General features: G+C 40.0%; 1 protein-coding gene across 2 annotated transcripts in view; it reads left to right on the top strand.

The window, feature by feature from the left end:
- RUNX1T1 (RUNX1 translocation partner 1) overlaps positions 1 to 18,074 on the top strand; it is a 119,271-nt gene that overhangs the window by 57,173 nt on the left and 44,024 nt on the right. Inside the window, exons 3-4 of one of the 2 annotated variants that reach the window (XM_017830606.1) lie at positions 5,705 to 5,842; positions 16,333 to 16,574. In XM_017830606.1, the coding sequence (XP_017686095.1) occupies positions 5,705 to 5,842; positions 16,333 to 16,574 (380 nt within the window). Of the gene's footprint in view, positions 1 to 5,704; positions 5,843 to 12,574; positions 12,712 to 16,332; positions 16,575 to 18,074 lie in introns of those variants that run through there. The other variant, XM_017830605.1, reaches the window with a different exon arrangement.

Here is an 18,074-nt window from a genome sequence, read left to right as displayed (position 1 = left end):
CTAGACAAGTCCTTTTCAACCAAGGCAACCTTGTAATATTGTTCTGCTCTGCGTAGCGGCAGGTCTGTGAGTCAGGAGCTGTGAGTCTCCACAAACACTGCCTTGTAATGGTTCTCCGCGGCTTGGCCATATCTGAAAGAGAAAAGGTTTGTTACTGACTGCAGCATGATAGCATTATGGATGGAAGAGCTATGGAATTTGTCCTCTTAGACAGACTTGTGGTTGTCTGTCTCCCGGTTCATTGCCACTGGGACTCATAACCTGTGGTTACCTGCTGGCAAATTCTATGCTATCCCCCCCAAAATAATCAAAATTAGTCCAGTGCATCTAGGTAACCATCAGTATTAAATTCCACAGGTTTAGGTTTCAATTCGTATAATTTGAGTGGTGGAGACAGGTTCTAATCCCTTGTGTCATGTGTAGGGTTTGCTCTTTCTGTGAGTTTAAAGAAAAAAAGACAATGGACTCTTTTAATTTAGCAAGTTTTATTTTTATTTTTAACATGTTGGCACCGAAGTAGAAAGTACTGTACCATCAATATAGAGCATCTTTTAAGAATCTTTCATGCCTGAGTGTACATCTGGAACTGTTTGCACTAACTAAAAGTAAAATAAATGCCACAGCGTATTATACCACAATTTTTTTCATTTAAAAAAGGAAATTGAAAACACACCACTCCTAGAAATGCTCGACATTGAATTGGCTATTGAAATGGTATCAGTAAAGTATTTATATATTCCATATTTTGTTCCATGCATCAGCTTTCCTTGATGCGTTAGACTTGGAAGTGTGCCATGTGAGCTGAAATGTTGCCATTTATGAAAGGCCGCCTTGTTTGAGAAACGGACTAAATCTTTTGGATTACAGGAAGTAAAGTAAATCAGTTTGAATACAGGCACATCTCTTTTTGCCCCTTCTCCTGCATGTTTTACTTTGTCTCTTCCTTGTTTGCATCAGAAGCTGACTGTGCTTACGGTAAATATCAGTGTTCACCTAACAGCTAAATATAGTGATAAAAATAACCTCTGCCATAAAAAACGAATAAATGACAAGAACAGTACGGTTTCATGAAACAAGAAATCCACAGAAGAAATATCGTAATTTAGAGTTGGTTTTACAACATTCTTTAATTTTAAATGGAGCAAAATACTTCTGTGGTTAAATCACAGTTCTTCATTCTGTATTGTAGAGGAGATTCAAGAATGTACATTTCAAAATGTTTTGCCCTTTTTTTTTTTTAAATAAAAAATATAATCCAAAGCAAATGCACTAGGTCTCTGCATACTTGAAACATATTTTCTGAATTTATTAAGTCTTTTGCCGCACCAGAGGGTTGTGTGTATGGATTAGGACTAGACCATTATTTCACCATCTTTCTCCATCCTGAACTGATTGCAGTGAACACTGCAGAATGAGTTCCAGATGTCTCCTTTTCCTTCCAGTTTGAAGGACCTCTGGTTTCAGCCCCATTTGATCCAAACTGGGCTAAGGAGTGCAAGTCTATTGCTGTTTAGAGGGATTCAGTGGAAAAAAAAATCTGTGCATCTGAAAGAAGTTACTCCCTCTATGTACACAATCTGAAATGTGTGATGCTGGGGGATACTGCCTGTACGAAACTTTCTGGTGTGTCCCTGCTAATTCAGGATTATTGCTTGAAATGCCAGGGTCCATCAGAAAAAAAAAAGATAGAAATAGCTTTGCAAATGGGGAGTTTGGTTTGAATTAAGAGCATGAAAATGCTTTTGAATTCAAGAAATTGGGCAATTTTAAGACATGGTGAAAGTTCTTCCAAATTTCAAGCAAAATTCAATGTATATGTCCCTGTATTATAAAACTGGAGCAAATGTACATGAAATCTTAGCAAGGCAGGTTTTCACATGTAAAAATTACAGTTTTTCCTCTTAAGGGATTCTTTCTTCCCCTCCCAAACCCTTATCACCTCTGAATATATGAATAGCAGAATATCCACTGAGAGTGTGTATAGAAAATGTCCATACATAAAAAGCTTCATGGAATGACATGACTTAAAGTAAACTTGGCTTGTGAATATGATTTAAATACCATTTTGTCTTTAGCTTTCATATCATCAGGCTATTCTTCAACCATTACAGTAAAAAGTGTTTGTTGTTTTGTTTATTTTTTTTAATTAAAAAATAAATAGTGATTTGTAGAAGCTGGAGTTCTAGGCTAAGTATCAGATGCCACAGGCTTTAGGAGTTCATATAGCAAGAAGTGTTAATGGTTTTATCTGTGGTTGCTTCACTTTGTTCTCCATCACCGCTTCATCCCCTGAATGATTTATGTCTTAAAGAGCTGCTGAGGTTCTCTGGGCGTGGGGGTGGTGGGGCAGTGGTGGGTGCAGAGCTGCTGTAGACAGGTACTCTCTGTCCCATCACTCCCTCGGAGGTCAGGGAGCCATATGGAAAGGCAAGGAGCAGGTAAACAGTAGCAGTAAGAGCAGAATGGCTCCCACGGGGGTTTTGCTATTAAAGGGAATGGAAAAGAGGGGTGCAAAGACTGTTCTCCTGGGTGGTGTGGTGGTGTCTTCCAAGCATGTGGAAGAGTTTTGCTCTTTGCATTGTACTTCTTCAAAAGCCCCTTTTCCCCACCCCCAAGGAGAGTCTCTGCTCTGACCAGGTAATCTTGTACTCTAGTAAGAAGTGTTTTGAGGTGTGCTTGAAAGGAGCCTTATTTATATCTCCTTACAGAAGGCACGGCTATGGAACTTACGGAAAATCAGAGATAAATCCATCTGCCTGCAGTCATACAGTAGGAGAGTGGCGCTTAGGTCTTTGCAAGGGGGAGAGAGAGGTTAAGAAAAGAAAAGCGGTCTGTAAAGGGTGTTTGTCTGTAAAGGGGTGTTTACCCCCAAGAGGTCCAGAGAAGGGTAATTAGGAAAAATCAAACCTAATGTTATTAGATTTATAAGGGAAGTACAGAGGTCTGTGGATAAGTTCAGCAGTCTGCAAACTGGGTGGTAGACACTATCTGAGGTAGTAGAAACCATTTGGATCATGGTAGAGCGGCAACCTGAAATTGGAGGGCAAAACCAAAACACTTTTTCTCACTACCGTGTTCAATTTAAGTAACAAAACATTGCCAGCTTTTGGGGAAAGTCTCCCCCTTCCAATCTGAATGCGTTTCTGATCAAACCTGAACTTTGAAATGCAGTGAAGGAGGGAGCAGGAGCCATGTGGTTGGTTACAGCTCAGGATCGCTTTTAGTTATCACCAGCTGAATTGGAGGATACAGGCTGTGCCTGCTTGCTGAGAGCAGCAGTCTGTTAGAGGAGCTCAATTTCTCTCACTCTTTCTTCCACCCACCTCCATCTCCTCTGTGCCTGTGTCTGCGCTCCCACATGCTTCAAATCTGTGTACCTGGACTGCCTTCCTTAACAGTTCAATGTGAGTGTTAGCAGAATGAAAACCAGATGGACCAGCAGTTCCCACTGTTATCTCCCCACCAGCTCTGGCAAGCCTCCCTTTCTCTCTCCTTTCTTGGCATGGCAGAAATATTTGCCTTTATTTAGGAGGGCTGGGGCTCACTGCTGTGCCTCTTTCCCTCTGTTGCAACATGAGCTGAAAGCTATTTATTCCCTTGTTGCTGAGGTTGGTTGAGGTGAGTGCAAGATGAATTCGGCTATTAAGGAAGCAATTAACATTTCAAGACGAGTTTTCATAGTTCTTTATGTTGAATTAATGGCTTGTTGGAGATACAGATTTAACTGTTTTAGTATAGGGATATGGAAAGGAAATGTGTATAGAATATGTTTAGAAACTTGTTTTTGTTTTCCAGCATGTAATAATTTGCTGTTGCTTGATTTGCAAATCAAACCTCACTTATCTGTGTAGCAGCCTTAATATTTAAGCTAATCCTTGTGGATACTCTTCCCTCCACATCTGAGGTGGAAGGATCTAACCTTAGATAAACACCACAGATCCTATAAAATTGTATCTGTATTCCCCTCATCCTATTCGGGGTGTGTTTCACTGCTCATCTTCCCCAAACTTGTCTCTAAATTCTATGTGAAATGACTCCCTTTCCCTGAGAACTGAAACATTGCCTGTAAGCATTTCTACAAAGGGCAAAGATGGCTTCTATAATTGCAATACCTGACACACTGCACCTCTGGGACTTACTTCCTCAGTTTCCTCAGTTTCAGGCAGCTAAAGATTGGTATCTGTTATGTGTTGCTAATTTTTTTGGGGGGGTGGGAGTGTGTTTTGAGGGTTTTCTCAACTCCCCCCCCCCCTTTTATTTTGGTAACTTTCTCATATTTAAGTTTTCTGGTGTTTTGAGGCTCTTTTAAACATACTCTTCATTTGTTAAATGTGTGCATTGTATTTAATTTGTTATTGGAGAAAATTTTTTTGTCTCCTGGGGGCAAATTTCCAATAAGATTTTGTCATCGAAGTTTATATCTTGTTAGTAAGAAGGATAACACGTTGCAAAGTGGAGTGACAGAATTTATAGAACATGATGGGCTTTGCTATTGTCTTGAATTAAAACCACAGACTTACATGCTTGTCCATTAGCAGCAACACTTACTTGCTTTACAAAAAAGTTTCATGGAGCTCAGGAAGACTTGTGTAGAGCAGTGTATAAGTAAATAACTGTGACTGCCCGAGGAAGAGATGGAAGAATTTAACTTATGCCCATTAAAACCTAAACTTGATTGTACTCATCTTTACTCAAGATGGCTCGCTAAATTCCTGGCATGAGTGAGGAAGCCTTAATTTTGCTTTCAGTTGGTAAATGTTGCCAAGTTTTGCCCATTCTTAATAAATGAAACATAAGGACTCGCATGGTTTTTTAAAAAACTTTAACATAAAAGTGTCAAAAAAACATGTTGGAAGAAAGATTACACTTCTGTAGTTTCTATATCGAATGTCTTGCATGTTTAAATCTTTAGTTGCAAGAGAAGTGTTAGGTTTTCTACCTGGTTTTGCCTTTTGTTTGTTTTGTTTTCTCAGGTAGGTATGTTACTGCTTATCTTGCAAGTTTTGAATTAAAGTTGTTCTTATTGTGTGACGTGCAAACTTACATGCTTATTTAAAAACAGTGGTATGTATATGAGGCAATTGACTTATCATTTTGGCATATTGTGTTTATTTTTCTGGTGAATGTGGGAATATCCAGTGGCACTGTGGTAAAGTGATCCAGGAGTTGTGTGGTATTTACCATAAGTATCTCTCCATGATTACAAGGAGAAGGGATGGAGAGGGCGGAAGGTGACACAAAGAAGAGACACGAAGAGAGCTGGCTTCAACCAGTATACCACCCAATATCTCACCTGTACTATAGAGCTTCAGGTTTTAGTTCTGGAAGAGCTGGCATAAGGAGATTTATTATCTTTTTGTGTCTTCATCTATTTTTGTCCTCCTGGCTGACATCAGAGTCTTGAAGGGAGGTGGCATTACTGCAGCTTCAGGAGTGCTTGGGAGGTAGCATCTGTACATGCTAGAAAAAACCCTGAAAGATAATGCAGCACCGCTACAAGTCAGGTCTTACCACCTGCATTACACCTTTTTAAGTAAGGTTTAGGTGATGTAATTTGGGAAGAGCACACTGGAGTAGATAATCAGGCGCAATCTTTCACAGCAGATGCTGAAATGGCTCACTTCTTGCATTAGCTTTTAAGTTTTTGTCAGAGGGGGTGTGCTTGGGGAAATAAACCAGTGTGTTCCTGTGGTGTGTGTTGCAGATCGCACTGAGAAGCATTCCACAATGCCAGACTCACCTGTGGATGTGAAGACACAATCCAGGCTGACGCCTCCAACCATGCCACCTCCTCCCACTACCCAAGGAGCTCCAAGAACCAGTTCATTCACGCCCACAACGTGTAATTAGTCTTATTTTCTTTCTTTTCTTACGTCTTCTTTCTGTTCTCTGTGTAAGGAACCAAAATATGCAAAGGGAAATGTGCATGATGTGGTGGGAGCAGCATTTGGTTGTACTGCACTAAAGTAATTAAGCAAAACTAAGCTCACAACAGATTAATACATCTTTAAGGTATTAAGATGGTCAGCTTCGAGTTGTGTTGTTATTTCACTGACAAACAACAGCAAGTGTCAAACAACAGCAAGTGGTGGTTTCCTATGCACTTAATGCTCAAATCAGTCCCCTTGTCAGAAGTACAGGAAATATTCTCTTACATGCCCTTTTGTTGTTTATAGGATCCTGTTCCCTTTTGTATAGAAACATCAGGGAGTTTGTTTGTTTGTTTTTAAAGTGGAGATAATTCATAGTGAAAAAATACTTATCTTCCACTTACATTTCAATGAAGAATTCTGATTTAAGTGCTGTATAATATCTAGTTCATATTGATATAAAACCAAAATTAAAGCCCTGTCATAATTTTTATCTAGAGGTTTTCAGTCTGTGACCACTTCACTTCTCTAAATCACTTGAGGCTGCATCTCTGTCTCAGCATATTGATATAAACACATAAAAAACTCTACTAGTCGTGATGGAATTACTCTGCATTTGTATCAGTGTAACTGAGATTTGAATCTGGCATACTGTCTGGACTATTCTTTTCACAGCCATGAAATGATCTGCATTTCTCTTACTAAGATTTAGCTGCAAATTTTTTGGTCTCTTATACTGCCTTGTAATAGTATAAACATGAGAATGTGTTTACATTTCACATTTTAAATAAAACATTTTTAGAACAGTAGAATACATATGCCTAAACAGAATGAAGGCAGCATCTTCTATTTGTCTTGCCTATGTCTGTTTAGTCCCTTTCTGTCTGTTAGATACCTTATTTAAAATTCACCTCTATGCAGAAGGCCAGCTGGAGGCCTTTGTACTACTTATCCCAGGGAACTCTGTCCTGACAATTTACATTGAATTTAAACAGTGAGGAGGGTTTGTGCCAGCTATTCACATAAACTCAGATTTAACCCAGTGACCCTGATCCTGCAAAGATTTGTCTGTTTTGCTTAACTCCGGCACCTGAGTCATCCTGGGTGGAGCTTCAGACTGGAGCTGCTCCAGTTTGAAATTAAATTGTTTCTAGGTTTTTGCAGGATTGGGCTCCTCCTGCAGATTAAGCTTTCCAGTGTGATGCCCTTGCCACAGTTCAGGATAATCTTTGGCACTCATAAAAGGAATATGACAGTGTTCTTTAATCACACTTACAGTCCTCAGTGTACTCACAAGATTTTTAGAAAAGTGTTTGTTTGTTTGATTGAGTTCAGCAGTTTGGAAGGTGTTTGAACCATAGCTGGATATTTGAAGACTAAAAGTCTAAAAAAATTCCGATTTTAATTGCTTTTTACCCTGTCAGATTTTGGACTTTGGCCTTAGTGGTTCTAGCTTGTATAGTAAACAGTCACTTCTGTCACAGTGTCTGTTAAATTTGTTATTATTGCAGTGGGAATGCCTGCAGGCCAGAAAGATCAAACTTGTTTTCTGGTCTAGAATATCCTTATTTTCTTTGGTTTAGATGATTAAAAATTCTTGACATGTCTTATTTTGAAATTTTAAATGCTAAATTCTTTTGTATTAATAACATGGTTTTGTTTTAGAAATTCTGTAGATCTTTGCCAATTGGCAAATTGAAATATTATAAAGAGCGAGCTGAAATCATGGAACTATTTCTATATTCCTTTTGTTGTTGGAGAAATCTTTACCTGCCTTTCTGTGCTTTCTTGATCATAGCCCCAGGACCCTCTGCCTATAGCAGCCCCTTACTGGTGACAGAGTTGTTGGGTAGTGTCAGGCTAGATCAGGGCATGTTGCTATTCTTCCCAATCCTCATTTTCTAAGTTCATGGCATGATGAATTTTGACTGTGCAAGTTTCACAATGTATTTGTTTACTCAGATATCTCACTCTGTAGCACTCAGAGCATGGCATGGAGTCACACGTGGAGCTGAATTTGCAGAGGCCAACTTCTTTCTATTTCTACTTTTTTCCACTTCTTGTTCTCCCTAGCCCATGCAGACAGAATAGGCAACCAAAACTAGGATAAAACACAAGGAGAAACTAACATAGCTTTTTCTGTAGTGCCTCCAGAAGGCAGTCACTAGGGCAACAAAAGCTCCTTCAAAGTTTCAGGGTAGTGATTTATACGTAGTAATAGGTGTCCACCCTCAAAAAGGACTTCCTAGCTAAAAGTAAGGTTGACTGATGAAGAAAATGACACAAAAATGGGATGTCTGGCTTCAGAAAGGCTGGTCATTGAAAAACATTGACAGTTCTTCAGGTTGCTAGGTTCCTTGGCTGTGCTTTCAAAGAGAAAGCAATTTATACTAATACTCCTATGCATTTTGAATTGTAGGCAAGTTCCTGATTTTTCATAGTTTTTTTTTTTGGATGGGTTCTGACTGATCCCCAAAAAGAAATCAGCAAATTTCTCTGGAGCAGTGGCCAGCTGAGCACAGCTGTACTCAGCTGCTGCTGAGTGCAGTCACATGCTGTGTGCCCACACCTGCCTGTGTGCTGGTGCACTTGTATTCCTAGGGAGCCATCCTTTTTCTTGCCATTTGCTGTCATTTTAGCAAATTGGACTCAAACAACCTCACTGGTGTGTGTTTGAGTGTTGCTGTTCCAACTAACCTGGATGGAAAAGGATGTCCTCAGTTTGATTCTGTGCTCTCTTCTGTAGTGTGGATAAAAATCAAACCGAAATCACTGCCAAAAACTGTGTTGTCTTCAGTATGTCTGCATGAGTCTTGTTGTTATAAATTGAGTGCTTCAGATAGTTATTCTCAGAGCAACCTTGCAGCAGGAGGGAAATGCTTGCTTTTTTGTTTTCAGAGATATGGTGTTGGCACGTGAAAGCAGAGAGATTTGCTTGTGTTGTCTCAGAAGTCTTCTGAAGTCTAGCTTCATGCCATTGCTGCAAGGCTTCAGGCCACAGGGAGCATGGCAGTATTTGTACCTGCACAGACGACTTTGTGTGCTTCATATGTTAGCAGCTAGGAAATCTGTATTGGAAAAAATAACCTTCTCGTTGGGTGGTGTAAGGTTAAAACGTGAAAGTCCTGTTTACAAAACACAAGTAAAAATATTCAGAGATAAACTGAGGCTTCATGAAATATGTCTGCACATTTTTTTCTACCCCAAAGAGCAATTTTTTTGGGTNAAGAAGTGTTAATGGTTTTATCTGTGGTTGCTTCACTTTGTTCTCCATCACCGCTTCATCCCCTGAATGATTTATGTCTTAAAGAGCTGCTGAGGTTCTCTGGGCGTGGGGGTGGTGGGGCAGTGGTGGGTGCAGAGCTGCTGTAGACAGGTACTCTCTGTCCCATCACTCCCTCGGAGGTCAGGGAGCCATATGGAAAGGCAAGGAGCAGGTAAACAGTAGCAGTAAGAGCAGAATGGCTCCCACGGGGGTTTTGCTATTAAAGGGAATGGAAAAGAGGGGTGCAAAGACTGTTCTCCTGGGTGGTGTGGTGGTGTCTTCCAAGCATGTGGAAGAGTTTTGCTCTTTGCATTGTACTTCTTCAAAAGCCCCTTTTCCCCACCCCCAAGGAGAGTCTCTGCTCTGACCAGGTAATCTTGTACTCTAGTAAGAAGTGTTTTGAGGTGTGCTTGAAAGGAGCCTTATTTATATCTCCTTACAGAAGGCACGGCTATGGAACTTACGGAAAATCAGAGATAAATCCATCTGCCTGCAGTCATACAGTAGGAGAGTGGCGCTTAGGTCTTTGCAAGGGGGAGAGAGAGGTTAAGAAAAGAAAAGCGGTCTGTAAAGGGTGTTTGTCTGTAAAGGGGTGTTTACCCCCAAGAGGTCCAGAGAAGGGTAATTAGGAAAAATCAAACCTAATGTTATTAGATTTATAAGGGAAGTACAGAGGTCTGTGGATAAGTTCAGCAGTCTGCAAACTGGGTGGTAGACACTATCTGAGGTAGTAGAAACCATTTGGATCATGGTAGAGCGGCAACCTGAAATTGGAGGGCAAAACCAAAACACTTTTTCTCACTACCGTGTTCAATTTAAGTAACAAAACATTGCCAGCTTTTGGGGAAAGTCTCCCCCTTCCAATCTGAATGCGTTTCTGATCAAACCTGAACTTTGAAATGCAGTGAAGGAGGGAGCAGGAGCCATGTGGTTGGTTACAGCTCAGGATCGCTTTTAGTTATCACCAGCTGAATTGGAGGATACAGGCTGTGCCTGCTTGCTGAGAGCAGCAGTCTGTTAGAGGAGCTCAATTTCTCTCACTCTTTCTTCCACCCACCTCCATCTCCTCTGTGCCTGTGTCTGCGCTCCCACATGCTTCAAATCTGTGTACCTGGACTGCCTTCCTTAACAGTTCAATGTGAGTGTTAGCAGAATGAAAACCAGATGGACCAGCAGTTCCCACTGTTATCTCCCCACCAGCTCTGGCAAGCCTCCCTTTCTCTCTCCTTTCTTGGCATGGCAGAAATATTTGCCTTTATTTAGGAGGGCTGGGGCTCACTGCTGTGCCTCTTTCCCTCTGTTGCAACATGAGCTGAAAGCTATTTATTCCCTTGTTGCTGAGGTTGGTTGAGGTGAGTGCAAGATGAATTCGGCTATTAAGGAAGCAATTAACATTTCAAGACGAGTTTTCATAGTTCTTTATGTTGAATTAATGGCTTGTTGGAGATACAGATTTAACTGTTTTAGTATAGGGATATGGAAAGGAAATGTGTATAGAATATGTTTAGAAACTTGTTTTTGTTTTCCAGCATGTAATAATTTGCTGTTGCTTGATTTGCAAATCAAACCTCACTTATCTGTGTAGCAGCCTTAATATTTAAGCTAATCCTTGTGGATACTCTTCCCTCCACATCTGAGGTGGAAGGATCTAACCTTAGATAAACACCACAGATCCTATAAAATTGTATCTGTATTCCCCTCATCCTATTCGGGGTGTGTTTCACTGCTCATCTTCCCCAAACTTGTCTCTAAATTCTATGTGAAATGACTCCCTTTCCCTGAGAACTGAAACATTGCCTGTAAGCATTTCTACAAAGGGCAAAGATGGCTTCTATAATTGCAATACCTGACACACTGCACCTCTGGGACTTACTTCCTCAGTTTCCTCAGTTTCAGGCAGCTAAAGATTGGTATCTGTTATGTGTTGCTAATTTTTTTGGGGGGGTGGGAGTGTGTTTTGAGGGTTTTCTCAACTCCCCCCCCCCCTTTTATTTTGGTAACTTTCTCATATTTAAGTTTTCTGGTGTTTTGAGGCTCTTTTAAACATACTCTTCATTTGTTAAATGTGTGCATTGTATTTAATTTGTTATTGGAGAAAATTTTTTTGTCTCCTGGGGGCAAATTTCCAATAAGATTTTGTCATCGAAGTTTATATCTTGTTAGTAAGAAGGATAACACGTTGCAAAGTGGAGTGACAGAATTTATAGAACATGATGGGCTTTGCTATTGTCTTGAATTAAAACCACAGACTTACATGCTTGTCCATTAGCAGCAACACTTACTTGCTTTACAAAAAAGTTTCATGGAGCTCAGGAAGACTTGTGTAGAGCAGTGTATAAGTAAATAACTGTGACTGCCCGAGGAAGAGATGGAAGAATTTAACTTATGCCCATTAAAACCTAAACTTGATTGTACTCATCTTTACTCAAGATGGCTCGCTAAATTCCTGGCATGAGTGAGGAAGCCTTAATTTTGCTTTCAGTTGGTAAATGTTGCCAAGTTTTGCCCATTCTTAATAAATGAAACATAAGGACTCGCATGGTTTTTTAAAAAACTTTAACATAAAAGTGTCAAAAAAACATGTTGGAAGAAAGATTACACTTCTGTAGTTTCTATATCGAATGTCTTGCATGTTTAAATCTTTAGTTGCAAGAGAAGTGTTAGGTTTTCTACCTGGTTTTGCCTTTTGTTTGTTTTGTTTTCTCAGGTAGGTATGTTACTGCTTATCTTGCAAGTTTTGAATTAAAGTTGTTCTTATTGTGTGACGTGCAAACTTACATGCTTATTTAAAAACAGTGGTATGTATATGAGGCAATTGACTTATCATTTTGGCATATTGTGTTTATTTTTCTGGTGAATGTGGGAATATCCAGTGGCACTGTGGTAAAGTGATCCAGGAGTTGTGTGGTATTTACCATAAGTATCTCTCCATGATTACAAGGAGAAGGGATGGAGAGGGCGGAAGGTGACACAAAGAAGAGACACGAAGAGAGCTGGCTTCAACCAGTATACCACCCAATATCTCACCTGTACTATAGAGCTTCAGGTTTTAGTTCTGGAAGAGCTGGCATAAGGAGATTTATTATCTTTTTGTGTCTTCATCTATTTTTGTCCTCCTGGCTGACATCAGAGTCTTGAAGGGAGGTGGCATTACTGCAGCTTCAGGAGTGCTTGGGAGGTAGCATCTGTACATGCTAGAAAAAACCCTGAAAGATAATGCAGCACCGCTACAAGTCAGGTCTTACCACCTGCATTACACCTTTTTAAGTAAGGTTTAGGTGATGTAATTTGGGAAGAGCACACTGGAGTAGATAATCAGGCGCAATCTTTCACAGCAGATGCTGAAATGGCTCACTTCTTGCATTAGCTTTTAAGTTTTTGTCAGAGGGGGTGTGCTTGGGGAAATAAACCAGTGTGTTCCTGTGGTGTGTGTTGCAGATCGCACTGAGAAGCATTCCACAATGCCAGACTCACCTGTGGATGTGAAGACACAATCCAGGCTGACGCCTCCAACCATGCCACCTCCTCCCACTACCCAAGGAGCTCCAAGAACCAGTTCATTCACGCCCACAACGTGTAATTAGTCTTATTTTCTTTCTTTTCTTACGTCTTCTTTCTGTTCTCTGTGTAAGGAACCAAAATATGCAAAGGGAAATGTGCATGATGTGGTGGGAGCAGCATTTGGTTGTACTGCACTAAAGTAATTAAGCAAAACTAAGCTCACAACAGATTAATACATCTTTAAGGTATTAAGATGGTCAGCTTCGAGTTGTGTTGTTATTTCACTGACAAACAACAGCAAGTGTCAAACAACAGCAAGTGGTGGTTTCCTATGCACTTAATGCTCAAATCAGTCCCCTTGTCAGAAGTACAGGAAATATTCTCTTACATGCCCTTTTGTTGTTTATAGGATCCTGTTCCCTTTTGTATAGAAACATCAGGGAGTTTGTTTGTTTGTTTTTAAAGTGGAGATAATTCATAGTGAAAAAATACTTATCTTCCACTTACATTTCAATGAAGAATTCTGATTTAAGTGCTGTATAATATCTAGTTCATATTGATATAAAACCAAAATTAAAGCCCTGTCATAATTTTTATCTAGAGGTTTTCAGTCTGTGACCACTTCACTTCTCTAAATCACTTGAGGCTGCATCTCTGTCTCAGCATATTGATATAAACACATAAAAAACTCTACTAGTCGTGATGGAATTACTCTGCATTTGTATCAGTGTAACTGAGATTTGAATCTGGCATACTGTCTGGACTATTCTTTTCACAGCCATGAAATGATCTGCATTTCTCTTACTAAGATTTAGCTGCAAATTTTTTGGTCTCTTATACTGCCTTGTAATAGTATAAACATGAGAATGTGTTTACATTTCACATTTTAAATAAAACATTTTTAGAACAGTAGAATACATATGCCTAAACAGAATGAAGGCAGCATCTTCTATTTGTCTTGCCTATGTCTGTTTAGTCCCTTTCTGTCTGTTAGATACCTTATTTAAAATTCACCTCTATGCAGAAGGCCAGCTGGAGGCCTTTGTACTACTTATCCCAGGGAACTCTGTCCTGACAATTTACATTGAATTTAAACAGTGAGGAGGGTTTGTGCCAGCTATTCACATAAACTCAGATTTAACCCAGTGACCCTGATCCTGCAAAGATTTGTCTGTTTTGCTTAACTCCGGCACCTGAGTCATCCTGGGTGGAGCTTCAGACTGAAGCTGCTCCAGTTTGAAATTAAATTGTTTCTAGGTTTTTGCAGGATTGGGCTCCTCCTGCAGATTAAGCTTTCCAGTGTGATGCCCTTGCCACAGTTCAGGATAATCTTTGGCACTCATAAAAGGAATATGACAGTGTTCTTTAATCACACTTACAGTCCTCAGTGTACTCACAAGATTTTTAGAAAAGTGTTTGTTTGTTTGATTGAGTTCAGCAGTTTGGAAGGTGTTTGAACCATAGCTGGATATTTGAAGACTAAAAGTCTAAAAAAATTCCGATTTTAATTGCTTTTTACCCTGTCAGATTTTGGACTTTGGCCTTAGTGGTTCTAGCTTGTATAGTAAACAGTCACTTCTGTCACAGTGTCTGTTAAATTTGTTATTATTGCAGTGGGAATGCCTGCAGGCCAGAAAGATCAAACTTGTTTTCTGGTCTAGAATATCCTTATTTTCTTTGGTTTAGATGATTAAAAATTCTTGACATGTCTTATTTTGAAATTTTAAATGCTAAATTCTTTTGTATTAATAACATGGTTTTGTTTTAGAAATTCTGTAGATCTTTGCCAATTGGCAAATTGAAATATTATAAAGAGCGAGCTGAAATCATGGAACTATTTCTATATTCCTTTTGTTGTTGGAGAAATCTTTACCTGCCTTTCTGTGCTTTCTTGATCATAGCCCCAGGACCCTCTGCCTATAGCAGCCCCTTACTGGTGACAGAGTTGTTGGGTAGTGTCAGGCTAGATCAGGGCATGTTGCTATTCTTCCCAATCCTCATTTTCTAAGTTCATGGCATGATGAATTTTGACTGTGCAAGTTTCACAATGTATTTGTTTACTCAGATATCTCACTCTGTAGCACTCAGAGCATGGCATGGAGTCACACGTGGAGCTGAATTTGCAGAGGCCAACTTCTTTCTATTTCTACTTTTTTCCACTTCTTGTTCTCCCTAGCCCATGCAGACAGAATAGGCAACCAAAACTAGGATAAAACACAAGGAGAAACTAACATAGCTTTTTCTGTAGTGCCTCCAGAAGGCAGTCACTAGGGCAACAAAAGCTCCTTCAAAGTTTCAGGGTAGTGATTTATACGTAGTAATAGGTGTCCACCCTCAAAAAGGACTTCCTAGCTAAAAGTAAGGTTGACTGATGAAGAAAATGACACAAAAATGGGATGTCTGGCTTCAGAAAGGCTGGTCATTGAAAAACATTGACAGTTCTTCAGGTTGCTAGGTTCCTTGGCTGTGCTTTCAAAGAGAAAGCAATTTATACTAATACTCCTATGCATTTTGAATTGTAGGCAAGTTCCTGATTTTTCATAGTTTTTTTTTTTGGATGGGTTCTGACTGATCCCCAAAAAGAAATCAGCAAATTTCTCTGGAGCAGTGGCCAGCTGAGCACAGCTGTACTCAGCTGCTGCTGAGTGCAGTCACATGCTGTGTGCCCACACCTGCCTGTGTGCTGGTGCACTTGTATTCCTAGGGAGCCATCCTTTTTCTTGCCATTTGCTGTCATTTTAGCAAATTGGACTCAAACAACCTCACTGGTGTGTGTTTGAGTGTTGCTGTTCCAACTAACCTGGATGGAAAAGGATGTCCTCAGTTTGATTCTGTGCTCTCTTCTGTAGTGTGGATAAAAATCAAACCGAAATCACTGCCAAAAACTGTGTTGTCTTCAGTATGTCTGCATGAGTCTTGTTGTTATAAATTGAGTGCTTCAGATAGTTATTCTCAGAGCAACCTTGCAGCAGGAGGGAAATGCTTGCTTTTTTGTTTTCAGAGATATGGTGTTGGCACGTGAAAGCAGAGAGATTTGCTTGTGTTGTCTCAGAAGTCTTCTGAAGTCTAGCTTCATGCCATTGCTGCAAGGCTTCAGGCCACAGGGAGCATGGCAGTATTTGTACCTGCACAGACGACTTTGTGTGCTTCATATGTTAGCAGCTAGGAAATCTGTATTGGAAAAAATAACCTTCTCGTTGGGTGGTGTAAGGTTAAAACGTGTCAGTCGTGTGTACAAAACACAAGTAAAAATATTCAGAGATAAACTGAGGCTTCATGAAATATGTCTGCACATTTTTTTCTACCCCAAAGAGCAATTTTTTTGGGTCTTCAATCATACATGCACTCATGCCTTTTCTCTCTCTGTTTCTCTCTTTCTCTTTTTAAAATCCTCTGACAAAAGGCTGGTATTCAAATTATGCTTTTCAGGTCCAGGAGCATTTTGAAGGGGATGTGTGAGAGGCAGCTGCTGTTACTTCCAATCCTTACACCGTTCAGTACCAGCTACTGGGAAGTAAACTGCAGACTATCGCTCTGTCAAAAGGCTAATTGTCTTTGATTGTGCAACTTAATTAATTTTGAGGTCAAGCACAAAAAACATAAGCTGAGGGATTTTCCCCTCTGTCTCTCCTTTTTCTTTCTGTCTCTTCCCCCACCCCAATCTTTATTTTATCCTCCTGTCTCTTTTTCTTTCAGTAACCAATGGCACTAGCCATTCACCAACAGCGTTAAATGGAGCTCCATCTCCTCCTAATGGCTTTAGCAATGGGCCATCCTCTTCCTCTTCCTCTTCTCTGGCTAACCAGCAGTTACCGCCAGCTTGTGGAGCTAGGCAGCTCAGCAAACTGAAGAGATTTCTTACAACCTTACAGCAGTTTGGCAATGACATTTCACCAGAGATTGGGGAGAGAGTGCGTACCCTTGTGCTAGGACTTGTGGTAAGCAATAAAACTGGTATTTTTTCTGTCCTTTTCCCTCTTCCTTGCTTGATGTGTTTGTTATATAAACTTGTTGGTCAGATACACTGCATACATTGTGCTTTGAGGATGCCAAACATGCAAGAATGAAGTGCTGGCGCTTGCTGCCAGAGCTAATGTGTAGCTTTACTAGCTTCCCACAAGTGGCAGCTATTTCCAACCAGGTATAGCCTTGACTCTTTTTGCCAGTAACCTATACTGGCAGTACTACTAATGTAGACATACCTTAAATTACGTAATGTAGTAAAGTGGTTTGACTTTCCTAGTTTAATTGGATGGGGGAAAGAGAGTGCCCTACATGTATAGTGCCAGAATACTGGTTAAAAGGATGAGCTGAGTATGTTTGGACTGCAGTTATGCAGTGCAGAACCTTTTCTCAGTATCACTGATCCCAAGATTGTGAGCTTGATTGGGCACTGCTGCTACTTCAGTCACCTTATTGATAAGGTTGTCTTTATGTGATGGTATAGCTGAATGAAAATTTCAGCACTTTCTTACCTACATCTGTCAAGCAAGGCTGCCCTTTTAGATGCATCTGGCCCAGGAATTCTTTTTATTCTCAGTAAAGTCCTCTCTCTGCCAGACATTGTTGTCTCCCATGTGTCTTCTTCAGCAATAGTTAGATATACTGGGAAAAATGCTATTGTGGTGCTCTAATTTACATCTATTCTGAGCAGCTGCAGTTGCCATTGAGTTCACTTGGAGCAGAGACTGACAGCGTTGTTTAGTACTAGGGCTGAGGTGTCCTCTGCTTGTATCTTCATAAAACCCTACCTGACAGTAGTGGGTGCCCTTTCACTTAAATCTGTGTCAAGAAGAAGTCTAGTGTAGGCAGTGTAACATCACTGAGTCCTGCTTTCCATTTTCTTCTGTATTCAAAATACGTGTTTAACGGGGTTTTGCTTGTCACATGGTTCTCTCTGTAAAGGGGAACTAGTAAAGAAAAGTAAAGGTGGCTTTGGGAGCATCTGCCTTCTGTTGATTTTCAGATCAAAACTGCTTCCCCACTGTTAATTATAGTTGATTTCTGCCTTCATTTGAGGTCTGAAGAGCAAATTAGGATCCCTTGGGAAAATCCACATCACACTATTCCCTTGGTCAACCCTGTCTGCATGTGGTCTTCATGATTGTGACCTCAGCTGTAAAGTAATGACTTTCCTACATAGTCTAGAATATAATAAACAGTCCTCTCTATAAGTACAAGAGGCAGTCTTCCTCCTCCAACAAAAAGGAATGTGCCTTTAAGAAGTGGGATCTTTTTGTCTGTGCATGTTAACTATAACTTTTGTACCAGGAATAAAAGTGCAAGAGTCGCCAGTAGAAAATATGATAATAGAAGAAAATAGTAGAAAAATATGAAATAAAAAAAAAAGTTGAGAAAAGCAGCTTTAACTGATGTTTGAAATATGAAAGCATTTGCATGCTTTGCACCTGAGAGGTTAAACTGTACTCTAAGCAACA

The sequence above is a fragment of the Lepidothrix coronata genome, unplaced genomic scaffold, assembly GCF_001604755.1.
Source record: "Lepidothrix coronata isolate B3197 unplaced genomic scaffold, Lepidothrix_coronata-1.0 Scaffold181, whole genome shotgun sequence".
Taxonomy (NCBI): domain Eukaryota; kingdom Metazoa; phylum Chordata; class Aves; order Passeriformes; family Pipridae; genus Lepidothrix; species Lepidothrix coronata.
Note: the sequence above shows the minus strand (reverse complement) of the source record. Positions and strands in the feature narration are given on the sequence as shown.